The following is a 14,559-nucleotide window of genomic DNA, read 5'->3' on the forward strand; positions in this document are numbered from 1 at the left end:
AACTTTTTTTTCTCTTAGGTTCCACCACAGTTTTGGAACAGAGTGAAAATCAAGATTGTTTTTGGAACTGTGGTTATTGCCACCTGGACAATACAGTCTGTTACATATGTCACTGCTATATTGAGGTGTTTGACTGATTGCTTCAGCCTTAAATTTTGTATGATGAGAAAAAGTATTCCAGTTAACCTGGTCTATTTGACACATGGGAATCCATGTAGGAGAACATGATTCCTGTGAGGCCATAGTGCAAATCACAGGAAAATGATCACTTCCATATATGAGAGGGGGGTGGGCTGAAAAGAATTTGATAAACACCTAGAACAAAAATGATATTAAAGCCACTGATATAACCACAAGACAGAAAGAACATATCTTAAAAACCTTTAACACCCATGTTTCATCAATATATATAATAAGACATGCTAGAGGTTTTGAAGCAATTCAAAGATGCATAGATACAAGCCATCATCAAGTTTTTCATGCTGCAAGAAGGAAAGTCTGCAACTGAGATTCACAAAACTTTGTGATACTTTAGGGGACTGTACCTCAGCATATCCAACAGTTGCCAGATGAGTGGCCAAGTTTAAAACCAGGCATCCTGAGAAAACAGATGCCCTTATGTCAGGAAAATCTTCCACAGTGATCACACCTAAAAACATCAATGCAGTGCATGCCATGATCCTTGATGATAGACAAATACCAGCCAAAAACATTGCAAAGACTCTGGGGATATTCAGGGAACAAGTTGGTTGTGGAATAATGGACATACAGAAGCTCTCAATGAAGTGGATCCTCAAATGTTTTAATGCCAATCAAAAGAGAGAAAATGTGCTATCATCTCAAGGGATTTCAAGCCATTTTGAGAAATCGAGTGCAAATTTTTTGGCTCATATTGTGACTGTTGATGAAACATGGCTTCATCACTATGACCTCAAACAGCAGTCAAGGGAGTGGAGATGCAAAGGTTCTCTGTGGTCAAAGATGTTCCGAACCCAAAACTCAGCAGGGAAAGTTCTTATAATTATCTTTTGGGATGTGGATGGTGTAATCCTTACCAAGTACCTCAAAAAAAGGTGAAACCATTACAGCAGCAGTTTATTAAACAGCTCTGAAGGAATTGAAGGAGGTACTGAATGAAAAACACTGTGGGAAACTGAGCAGAGGCATGTTGCTTTTGCAGGACAATGCACCTGCTCACACTGCTTATGAAACCCCACAGACAATACACAACATGGGCTGTATTCTCTTCCTCATCTCTGAAATTTAAAGGAAAACACTTGAAAGGAACAAAATTTACCACAGATGATGTCATATCTGCAGCTGAGGACTGGATTGTGCAATAAGGGAAAGACATTTTTCTCAAAGGATTGCAGATGATGCAGTAGCATTGTAACAAGAGTATAACACTTCATGGGTAATATGTAGAATAATGTTTAAGTTACATGGTTATACCTCAGTTCCTTCATGGTGATTATCATGAAGGAACTGAGGACTTTTCAGCACACCCTCATATGTCTATTTGACATCCCCCATGATCATAGGAAGAATAGCAGTGGATCAGATTGTAAGATATGAGCAGATAGGCATATGGAAGAATGTACTGAGTCTATTAAGAAGGAAGTAGTCATTATTGTCAAACATTTGCTCAATGATGCAGCCTTGTCCATATATGTTGGCACTACTCCATAGAATGTTGTGTCCATTAAAGTAACCCATAAGAAGTTTGGGCATGTTAGAGATTTTACTTTACCATGTGAGAGTTTCCAATAGAATTTCTTCTTTTTTAATCTTTGGCTAAAAATCTCTGCTCCTCTCTCAGATGTATTTATTGTCTCTATACTTTCTTTTAAAAGTTCATTTTCCGTAGTACCAATTTCCTGATAGTGAGATCAGTTTCTTAGGAAATTTTAATGCTCCAGTTGGCTTTTCTTTTCCAATTTCCCTGTTGGCATCTCTATTCTGTTACACTAGCTCCTCAGATAGAGATGCCAAACTATTTATGATTATATACACACACCAGCAATGATCTCACCCACATTTTTCACAAGTAGCAGATAACCCAAACTACTTACTAAATACCTTTGATCTCCTACTGAATAGTGAACATTCTGTATCCTGTGGATATTATTTGTCTTTAGGGAACTCTGCCCATAATCTATTGTTGATTTTTCTCCCGTAGAACTACTTACACAGCTACTTTCACTTGCATATTGTGTAGCGTTATCAGAATGCCATGTTAGATGACTTGGGATTTCTATGCATTCCTTGTTGGAATATTGCTTTCATTCTTCTGATCAAAATTTGCACTCTGAATGCAGAATCAGTTCTTATTGGAATGTAAACATTAATTCATTCCCCATTTCACTTTAACTTCTTATTCCTTATCAAAGTTGTGGTTCTCCAAAAAGTGTGCCAAGACTATACACAAGAAGAACCATTATATTGCTGTTGGCTTTGATCACTTTCCATCTTTGGTTTACATTTGTTCCTAAGTTTGAAATATTAGCAACACATTATCAACACATCTCAAACTGAGTTTTAAAGAGCCAAAAGCAGGTAAACTGCATGTTTCTGTATAGTTATGCTTGTTGGCCTTCTCGTCAATTTTTGACCAAGCCTACCCCTCTTGTAATCAGACAGTTCTAGTGCATTGTTACCTCATAGAAAAGGCAATACCCTAGTTTTTTTCCCTTCCATTTCTTGCATTTGATATTTGTCATTGTCCTCTTTCCATTTCACATGTAACATTCAATGCTAACTTTGATTTTTTGCTAGGGAACTCATAATCCTCGTGATATTTTTCTGAAAGTATGTGCTCCAAATATGACTTCTGTTTTGTCTCCATTTTATACTATCCTGTTCCACTAGTATTTATCCTGAAACTTGGAAAGCTTTCAGGATTTAGGTTTTCAGGTTGCAAATGTGCATTGTCATTACTGCTGAAAGATAAATGTTTTATATATTTACCCTTGTGAGTGCCTTTTTTTTAAATTAATACCTAAGACTAAGTCAGAATTTAATTGTGTGCATAGTTAGGTATTTTAAAGTTGCTGTATATTGATACATAGTGTGGTAGAACAGTGGAAACCTTAAGTTCTTTGAAATGGTTTGTTCGAAAGGAAGTATCAAAGCCTTGAAATTTCTCACCATACTGAGTTCTTTTTCTTCTGCTTTCATGAGTGACAAAAGTGCTTGGCAGAAGGATAAGAAAGTAAACAAAACTTGGGAAGAAATAAAGGAAGGTACAAGAAAGCAGAAAAGGATGTGATTCCCTGATTAGGATTATTATTATTATTATTATTATTATTATTTTGGGTTACTCCAGGGAGTCCTTAGACTCATCGAGGGAGGAAAACTCCATGTCCACACAACTATTTGACATTCTCACAGTATCTATCATACCTTGCCTTGAACACACTCACCGTCATAACACCCACAACAGACTGGCAGCTTATTCCACTCATTTACCACTCTAATAGTAAAGAACCCAGCTCTAACACCCCTGATAACTACACTCTTGCCCAGCTTCCATAGGTGTCCCCTAGTTCTCCCACCACCAGTCCTGATCTCAAAAATATCCTCTGAATTAATCTTATAGAATCCTTTTAGCAATTTGAATGTCTCAATCATATCTCCCCTTTTCTGCCTATCAACTAGTTTCTGCAACCCACAAATCTTCAACCTGTTCTCATATGGTTCATTCCATAGACCTGCTATCATCTTAGTCACTCACCTCTGGATCCTCTCCACCTCCTCCCCATCAAGAAGGAACCGAGGTGACCAAATCTGGACACAGTAGTCAAGATGAGGTCCTATCAGGGCTCGGTACAGAGGTATAATAACTTGCTTGTCTCTGCTCGTCAAGGTATTTTTCAACAACCAAGTGAGTTGATTAGCTGATTTAGCTACTTTCGCAATGTGCCCCTAAACTTCATCTCCCTATCCACCAACAGTCCCAAGTCCCTGGCCTCATCAATCTCTTGGAGTACAGTTCCACCAATGTGGTATACTGCTGCTAATCTTTTCACCCCAAAATGCATAACCTTACATTTTGTCACATGAAATTGACATCCATTCTCCTTATCCCAGAACTCCAATCTATCTAAGTCATCCTGCAAGACTTTGACATCTTCTGCATTCACTATCGCCCTACCCAACTTTGCATCATCAGTGAACAAATGAACTGTTCCACTTAGATCCTTCCCTATATCATTAATGAACAGATTAAACAGGAGTGGTCCAAGAACAGAACCCTGCAGCACACCACTAGTCACAGGCCGTCTTTTGGACTCCACTCCTGAATAAACTACTCTTTGATATCTCTCCATCAACCACCCACCTATCCATCTCACCAACCCTATATCCATTCCCATATGTTGTAGCTTACAGATTAGAATTCCATGTGGTATCCTGTCAAACGCTTTTGCCAGGTCCAGTAGTATCATCGTAAAACCATTTCCCTTATCCAGTTCTGCTGTCACCTTGTTATAAAACTTGAGCAAGTTACTGAGGCATGATCTACCCTTCACAAAGCCATGCTGTCCCCTGTACAGTATCTCATTTTCATCAATCCATTCCTGTATTTTTCCCTTGACTACTTTCTCCAAAACCTTGACAATGACTCCTGATATGCTGATCGGTCGGTAATTTGCCACCATAGTCTTGGATCCTCCTTTATGCAGTGAAACTATTTTCCCCTCTTTCCACGCCTTCGCGACTAAACCAGACCTGAGACTCAGATTAAACAACATGGTCAAGGGCACTGATAATTCCTTAGCCACTTCACGCAAGACCTGTGCCGGTATACCATCCAATCCCACAGATGTATTCACATTAAGGTTCTGTAATAGACTATTCACCTCCACTTCATTCATCACAATTCCCGTATAAACTAATGGTTCCTTCATTTTTTCAATGTCACCACCTGGATGATATACTTTTGCAAAGTGCACGCTCAGTAACTCCACTATATCGACTGGTTCAGTGACCTCCTTACCATCGTCATTCCTTAAAATCATTTTACCATGTACAGTTTTTTTCTTGCTTGCAGCATATTGAAAGAACTGTTTGGGATTCTCTTTTGCTTGCATAGCCAGTTTCCTTTCATAATTGGCTTTTGCTGTTTTTACCACACTCGTTACCTTTCTGGCCTGCACTTTATACCGTTTGTGTGCCTGCAGGTGACCCCTTTCTTTAAATTCCCTCCACAGTTGTTTCTTTTTTTTTGCAGCTCAAGTTTAATGGTGTTATTCATCCATTTAACTCCTACTTGTTTTACTATTCGGATCTTAGGTATACAATCAGCCATAACCTCCTGTAAATGCTCCTTGACCACTTCCCATGCACTATCGACGTCCAGCCCTTGCAGTTGTACATGCCATGGCACTGATCCAAGCAATCTCCTAAGCTTGTTAAACTTGCCAGCACGGTAATTCCACATATACCCTGTCTTAATCAAAAATTCCACACCTTTAGCCACCTCCCAGGTCAAGACCTTATGATCACTCTCACCAATAGGTGGCAATATGGTCACATTCATTACAGTCAAATTGTGAGATGCTATTACCAGGTCAAGCACTCTCACACCCCTAGTATTATCAATTACATGCTGTCTCAGATAGTTATCCCTTAATAATTGAATAAAATCCATTTCTTTTCTCACATGTGTCCTCTCCTCCTTCCAATCAATGTTACCAAAGTTGAAATCCCCCATAATAATTACCCTCCTCCCACTCATTTCATCAATTTGTTTATGCATACTATCTCCACCATCTGTTCCATCACCTGGTCTATTCCTTGGCTGGCAAACTCACCAGATTTAAACCCCATTGAGAATTTGTGGGAATTATAAAGAAACGTCTTCAAGAAGTTATCCCAAGAGACAATGAACTTGTTTCTGGTCTGCAGACCATATGTGGACATGTTTTGATTAAAAAAAAAAAAAAGACGGTGAACCACTAGCAAGTAATATGCCTAACCATTTCCACAAATGGTCATAAAAGCTAAGGGGGGATGCAACAAAGTACTAATTATCATGTTTCCCTTTGACTAATTTTTGTATATTTATTTTTGCATTATTCTAATATTTTGAACCACATTAAAAAAATTATTCTAATTTTGTGAATGTTTTCAAATAACAGTTTCCTTATAATTTATATTACATTATTTGTGTGTTTACATGGTTATATAATCTACAAAGTACGTAGATTAGATGATGCTAATTCATATTTGGTAATAATTATTTTCTATGCAGTAAATTAGAATTGCAAATCATTCAATACATTTTCTTTGATTATTCTAATTTTTTGATTCTGATTGAGAAATGTTTATTCATATAAAAAGGTGCTTCTGGTGGGAGATTTCAATTACAGGAATATAGAATGGAAGGAGGAGATAGTGTATGGTAATAAGGAGAGTGAATTTGTTGAATTTCTAGGGATAAACATCTTAAGTAGCATGTGACTGAAGGCTATAATGGTAATAACTTGAAGATGTAATTGTTAATTGACACTGCTGCCATTTAGTGAGCTAGTTATTATGAGGTACTTGTTTGAGAAGTGAAAAAGATGCTGCCAAAAATGGATATATCTGGTAGTATAAGGTGAGAGAGTATGGGAAGCTCTGTAGTCAACTAGCATAAATATGTTGGTAGATGAGCTGTGCTGAAAAGATGTTGATAGGGGCATTGAAATTCATAAGGCAGTATGATACAAGTAATGTATAACTGCATACTAATCATTAACCTAGTAAATAGGATAGGAGTGAAATGGATGAACAGTGAAATCAAGCAAATTGTGTAGAGAAAAGAAAACACTATGGAAGTGATACAAAACAGTTAGTGGTGATCGGATCCATGAAGAGTATAAAGTGCAGGCTAGGAAGATGAGGAGCATAGTAAAGGAAGAAAATGTGCAGTATCTCAAGAGATTGGCTCTCAATCTAAGATTAATCAATTCCAGGGAATTCTTCTGCTATGTGGCAAGCAAGAGAAAGAATAATGGCAGGTTGACACTGATGGATCGTCATAGCAGCAGAGTGACTGTTGCAAAGGATATAGTGGAATTAAGAAATGAGCACTTTATCATTGTAAACCATACTGGCATAAATGATGCTGTGCAATATATGGAAGAGAGGCAAGTATTAGGAGAATTGGAAGTAAAAGAATCATAAGTGTATCAGGTGTTTATTGGATTAGATGTTAATAAGGCCATGGGTATGGATAACATATTGCCATGCATTCTTAAGGAATGTGCACAACAGTTAGCGAAGCCCTTGACCTGGTTATTTAATGAAAATCTTGCAGTGGGTACGGTTCCTAAGGAGTGGAAAGAAGGCAAAATAGTATCCCACAAGCATGGTCTAGGACAGAAGTTTCCAATTACAGACCAGTCTATATAACTGCAGTTGTAGTCAGTGTTTCAGAGATTGGTTAGGAATAGAATATAAGATTGGATTGATGGACAATATTCTTTATGATGGTCAGTATGGATTTGTGAAGAATAAGTCTTGTTTTAGCAATTTACTTGCGTTTTATGATATAATGATAAGGGAGAATCATATATAGTGGTATTTATGGACTTTGCAAAAACATTTGGTAAACTACCATATAAGTTGGTACAAGCTGCAGAGGATTGGAATAGATATTGGTTAGATGGATTAGAGATTGGCTCTCTGAATGATACCAGCAAGTTGTCTATTATAGAGCAGTGTCTCAAAAAAGTAGGGTAATCAATGACATGCCCCATGGTTCTGTTTTTGTGTTTGTAAATGATATATCATGTGGACTGACTGGGGATCTTCAATTGTTTGCTAATGATGCAAAACTGGGGAGAATTATAAGTAGCATTGGTGATATTAATTCCCTTCAAGAAGATTTGAATAGAATTTTGACTTGGACAAATGAGTGGGATTGTAGTTTTAATATAAATGCAAGGTGTTGCATTTTTGAGTGCATAAATATAAGGCTCTGTACCATATTGACAGTTTGGTACTGCAGGAAGTGGATGAGATTTCAGATTTGGGAGTGATGTTTGACAGCAGAATGAAGTTTACAGGGCATATTGCAAGTGTTACAAAGACTGCACATTGTGATGATGATATGAAGTACTCTAACATGTAGGGATAAGGAAGTGGTTGTGCACTGGGTAAAGCACTGCTCAGATCACATTTGGAATGTTGTGCTTGTATTTGGTCACTTGGTTTTCAATGCCTTGTGGAAACATTGGACACCGTCCAGAGAAGTGTGACTAAGACAACATCAGGATTCCGGAATGCCAGCTATGGAGAGAGAGAGAGAGAGAGAGAGAGGTTGAAGAAATGTGGATTGCTGAGGTTGGTGGATAGGAGGAAAAGAGGCAATATGATAGTGATGTTTAAGTTAGTGAGGGATTTCATTGGGTTAATCCAGCAGGATTATATAAGGAGTAGAAGGCGATAGAGTAAAAACTAGAGGCCATTACCAGAATGCATTACCAGAATATGTTGTTAATGCAGCGAGTGTTAAGGATTTTAAGATTCAGTATGATAGATTTGTTGTCAGTTGAATGAACCTTCCACAATTTCACCCTCCATTGAGTCTGCAGACTCAGTGGAAGGTGTAATATTAATAATACAAAAAAAAGGGGGGGGGTGCCAGAAGGGTGGGGAGAGAGAAAGAAGAATGATGGTGATGACTTGAATGATGAAAAATGAGAAAGTTTGAGTGTAAATCTTGGTTATGTTTTTGCTGCAAGTAAAGTGTTGGAAGTGATCGAGGGTGCATGTGGTGCGAGTTATAGCAAGAACAAAACAGGTGGAAAATGAAGAGAATGACTAGATGATAATGAAAGAGAGCACACTTATATGGATTTTTCCACAGAACCAAATGTTAGATAGAATCATTGGAGAAATACCTGACAACACAGAAGCACTTCTGATGCCACAGAAGAAAGAGACATGGGTAAAAGCAGAGTGACGGAGAGGAAGCAGACTGTAAAATTGCAAAACAGGGGGAATAAGGATTGACTTTTGTATGGCTATACTATGATAAGAGTACTTGGAGTGCATGATGAAATTGTTTTCTTGGGGGGGGGGGTGGAGATTAATGATGTTAGTAATGCTGTAAGGATACATAAGAGGGAAAATGAAAGAGATGATCATTTTGGCTGGTATTAATGATCTAGCAGGTGAGAAGTGGTATGCAAGAAGATATGAAAGAGTTGTTGGTACAAGCAAATAAGAAGTGGTGAAAGATAAAAAATTGTATCTGTTGCCATATGTTGTGATAGAAGTAAGCTGAGATAAAGAGCTATGATTGAATGAGTTATTCAGGAGTATTAGTTATGTTAACTGCCACTTAACAGAATCCAGTAATGGATGAATAGGAATATGATACTCTGGGGGGGGGGGAGACCTAACCTGGTCTTGCTTATTGATTTACTTACTTTTTTTTTAATAATAAAGTGACAATTGAAGTGTATTAAGGAAGCAGTTACACAGCGATACTCAGGACTTTGCAAAAGCATTTGACAGGATACCACATGGAATTTGGCTACATAATTAGCACGGAGCAAATGGGGATGAATGTTAAGCTGGTGATTTGGAGGGGGTAACTGATGGACAGACATCAAAGAGGTATATGGAGGAATTGAATCCAAGAGTAGGCTGGTGACTAATGGTGTACCACAGGACTAAGTATTTGGTCCCCAGTTTAATTTGTGCATCAGAGAAAGTGTGTCTTCCAGACATATAAGAAATGCTTGGAAGAGTCGCCAGAAGCAGTTTTCAGTGGGAATAATAGGTGTTGTGGGAATAATGCAACAGTACAGGTCTCCCACAAAGAGTCTCTGACTTGCTGGAGATGTCCAATAATAATAATAAAAATAAAAACATGAGAAATTTTTTTAATCCTTTGGGAAAATATGATTTGTTTTAGATTTGACTGTTACATCAAATTATTAGAGATTGAATTAAATTGAAAATTTGTTTTATTTTTTTTAATCATAAAAGATTTTTGATCTTAATAAAGGTAGTGTCTAAAGAAAGAGCATAGACAAATAACGAACAAGCTATGTTCCAAATTGCGCTTGTACATAATTTACTTTTAAGTGTGAGTTGATATAATTGATTTTGTATGATTACTAGTTGTTGTATGCTCTTTAAATGACAAAGATAAAATATAATTTTTAGTTACCTCATTGTACAATCTGTATTTTCTAGAACCCAGAAGAGAGAATTGCAGGATTGTATTGTGAATGTGACAATTATTCATGTGATAGGTCAGAAGGAAAGCTTTGTGGTGGTAAGTTCTGATATTGTGATAATAGTGCTATATAATGAGTTTATATTTTTATTAAATATTGACAATTTTTCTTCAAATTAGTCTTATTTGTTAGACTGCAATGTTGTCTGATCTTATATTTTGGTCTTCTAAGGCACTTCTAGATCTTGGCACCCAATTTTTGTTGCTATCCTTGTATCAAACAACTGTTTTGCTAACTTTTCCTCTCTCATTCTGTTTAAGTAACCATACCACCATAGATTAGCTCTTCGAGTGTTGCATTTCTGACTGTGAAATCGTCATTTTTAATATGCTTTTGTCATTGATGCCATCTGTTTTTCTCTGATTTTTCTCATAACTCTTATAACTGAGGTCTGTCCTTTGTAGGTTTTTTTATGTCTAACCCAAGTATGTTAGACTCAGGTGTGTATAAATAAGTTAAAATTGGTTTGAACACTGTCTTGTATGCAAACCAATTTTAACTATATGGCTACTTTAGTATTGTGATTAATTTTGCTCTTATTTCATATAAATTTATTCACCCCCTACTTCCTACCATACCAAATTTGCATATGTTCTTTTTTATTTTCATATTTAATTTTTCATCTTCAGTAAAAATTGTACATAAATATCTGAAATATTTTACTTGTTCTATAGGTTTTCCATTTAAATTCTAGTGATGTTTTCAGTGTTCCTGCTTGTTTTCATAGTTTGTCTTTTTATTGCCGATTTTCATGATAAATTCATTATAGTTAATCAGTTTAGTTAAGGAATCATTAACAAAACTATTGGTCCTCAGAAAATATAAAAATTCAAATATTGCATATGAGCTTGTCAGTAGAGAAGATGAAGCTTTAAACAAAAAAAAAATACATTGAACAGTAGAAATATTTAACTATTGCTCTTGATTTTGCATCAAACCATTTTTCTGTCTCCCTTCAGTTTTAATTTACTGACTTAATATATTGTGCATATGTATGTGTAAATTACGTGTGCATGCATGTGTGTACACAGTCTCACATGTATCGGATCCAGTGGTACCTTAAGGAATGAAGGATATAAAGATTTATAGCCTTCCTCGATGAGTTATCTCCCTGGAGGTCTCACATGATGATAATAATAATAAATACCTTGTGAATATAGTACAGAAAATTCAGAGTAAGATATATTGCAGAAAAGACTTAAACACTTCTGACAGGTATAGGACAAGATACATTTTAACACTTTGAGTCCTAAGACCCACTGGGACTTAAAGAACCCTTTGTCCATTTTTAGCTTTGTTTAAAAATTGCTGTGCAGTATTTCTATGGAATATCCAAATAATTATATTGTTTGTCTTTTAGTTAGCATCTTTGACAATTAATTGAAACAAAAAGTTTAGTTATACATGTGGTATGGGATCCAGAAACGGGTAGCAAGGTTTTTTTAAAAAATAAAAAGTTAATTTTTTATTAGTTTCTACTTATATTTACTTCTTTAGTGTTCAAAATTCAACAAATTCAGTCAAAATATTGCTTAGATGTTGCATAAATAATGAAAGTTAAAAATAATATTATACATACATTTTGAGTAATATTCAGTTACCTTTTAGTATCTGCAACTAAGGTTGTCCAATATATAAGCACAATACTGTTTTAGCAAATGAAAATTGCAATATGAATGTTGAGAATGCAGATGATTAGAACACAAAAATTACTAGACATATGTAGTAAAATAATGAAATATGGACTGTTTTATACATCAGTGCATGTGCCAGTATCTTTCCTTAGCATGGAAATCTTACACACTCCTAGACATATAATAATATAAATTCCCTTTTTTATTGATAAAAGTCAACCATCCTCATGAATAATGAAGATGAAGGTTCAAATTTAACTACAGTACAGTCTGATAATGAATTTCAAGTATATATTATTATTTTTGGAATTTTTAATTTAGCGATGTAAATATACATCGATGGAATTCTAGGTTCACACGTGATCGATGTATATTTACATCGACAGGACTCAGTGTTAATGGCATATCTGGTTACCATGTTGCAGGTCATTAAAATCAGTGAGAGCATTCTACACAAATAGAAAATAAGTTGTTCTTCCAGAAATCATTGCATATCCTTCCAACTGCAAGATATTAAATGGCAGGCTGTGTGATTTGCAAAATTTGTATCCTATAAATGAGAAAATCTGTCTGCATGGACTTATTTTGTATGCTGAATGATGAGTACATGGAAGAAGTTAACAAGTATTTCAGAGTTAGTTGGGAAAATGTATGTCCTGTTTATACAACAGTTAAGCAAGGCCATGTCCACATTTGGCAAGTTGTGGAGGAAATGGAATTTCACAGGCAATTATGCCCAAGACATGACAAGACAGGCTTTGTATATTGATAACAGCTAATGTTCATTGAGAAGACTGGCTATCTCATCTTGCCATTAGAAAAAGCTGTGTTTGCAAGTATCCCCCCCCCCATTTTACTTGTTGTATCTACATATCTGGTTACCTTTGTATCCTTGTTACCTTGTTGTATCTACATATCTCTGGTTACCTCTGGCTACATATCTACATACCTTTGTTAACATCAAATACATATTGTCTATTGTTAATGGGCAAGGCACAGAGCCTGAACTGTGAAGCTAAAGCAACATAACACTCTGTGCCAATTATAACTAAGATGAAAAGCCAAACGGCTATTTTTTTCTGGCACAGTTAATTAAATTAAGGGGATAAAAATCCCTTATTATTTGGCACACTGGCTGTAAAATAATAAGGGATTTTTAATATCCCTTATTATATTACAGCCATTACTTATTATATTATTATATTTAAAGGGATTTTAAAATAATAAGGGATTTTTATCCCCTTAATTTACTCTGTGCCAATGTTCCCTCTAATTTTTGCCAGCCCTTGTGCATGTAAAAAAACATTTTGTATGCAAGTTTCCAGTCTCAGACTCAAAATTTCTCATATTAATGTTGCCCTTTTGTCTAGCTATAACCTGTTAAATTGTGGGCACTAAATTAATTTGCTTAAATCCATTTGTTTGCATGAGTTCAAGTGACTGTTCTGTCTACTGTCTAGACAGTACAGTAAAGAAATATATCGGTGCCAGCATCTTGCTAAAATCAACATCAGTTTGCCCACATGGTACAGGCTTAAAGTAGCTAATTAGAATGTATTAACCTCCCTTCTTGCCAATGTGGATGAAATAATGACACCAAATTGCACTTCTTATCCATGTTATTCAAGGTTTTAGAGCTTCATATCCAGATTTATCTCGATGTCTATAGAAGTCGTGGCCGGTTGGGGGGTTAAGTTGGAATGGCTTAGAGCAGGGATTCTCAACCTATGGTATGCGTACCACTGGTGGTACGTGCGCCACTGCCTTACTGGTACATCTAATATCTTGAATTAAATATAGTGGAAAAGGTTGAGAACCCCTGGCTGAGAGCAATATTGGAGTAGAGACATTTGAAAAATTAATAAATAAAGTAAGTGATAAATATGATTTATCATATAATTTGTTTATATAGTATGCAAAAAATAATTGACTGTAGATTAGAAATTTTGAAAGGAAAATTTTTATGCGTGCAGTTACTAGGCATGTGTGCTCCCTTTTTGACTGACGTGTGTGTGAAGCTTAGAAGGAACATTACTCTGTGCTCTTCCATTTTGATGGATATGCTAGCCTGGTTGGCCGAGTGGTTAGTGTATCCACTCTACAGCCAAAAAGCTGCCGGTTCGAATCCCGCTGTGGGCATGGCTGTTTGTGATTGTCTGTGAAAATATTAGTGGTGGTGGTCGGCAGTAGATGCCGTTGGTGTAGATGATGAAGGTTAGAATTGATGGCGTGTAAGATAGCATGGTGGAGACGGAGAGTTGCAGGGCAGGTTCCCTCCCTCAATGAGTCTTTGGACTCCCTGGAGGTGTTACATAATAATAATAATGTTTGGGCATGCAGATGTGCTCTATACATGTAGTGTGGTGTCCAAATACAGTGGTTACATTTACTTGTTGCCTAGTTCTTAAAAAATGAATGTTTAAGACCCCAGCAGTCAGGGAATCATAACCTTCTAGGTTGTGTGCAGTACACTGATTATTATTATTATTATTATTATTCAGGCCTCCAAGGAGTCAAAAGACTCATCGAGGGAGGTCCTTCCTAAGACATAAAGTCTGTCAAGACTCACTGAGGGGAGGTCCCCCCCCCCCTGAGAAACACAAAGTCTATCATACCACTCTTTAAACTCACTGACCGTTCTCGCTCCCACCACTCCATCAGGCAATGCATTCCATGGCTCAACC

The 14,559-nt window shown here is 36.5% G+C and overlaps 1 protein-coding gene across 1 annotated transcript in view; it reads left to right on the forward strand.

Moving 5' to 3' along the window:
* Positions 1-14,559, forward strand: part of LOC150105278 (integrin beta-PS-like) — a 151,451-nt gene that overhangs the window by 37,671 nt on the left and 99,221 nt on the right. The window contains exon 3 of the mRNA XM_090394063.1: positions 10,198-10,279. Coding sequence (XP_090250189.1) covers positions 10,198-10,279 — 82 coding nt within the window. The remainder of the gene's footprint in view (positions 1-10,197; positions 10,280-14,559) is intronic.

This window comes from Typopeltis vanoorti, chromosome 6 (assembly GCF_054136105.1).
Source record: "Typopeltis vanoorti isolate ZY-2024b chromosome 6, IOZ_Tvanoo_1.0, whole genome shotgun sequence".
Classification (NCBI taxonomy): domain Eukaryota; kingdom Metazoa; phylum Arthropoda; class Arachnida; order Uropygi; family Thelyphonidae; genus Typopeltis; species Typopeltis vanoorti.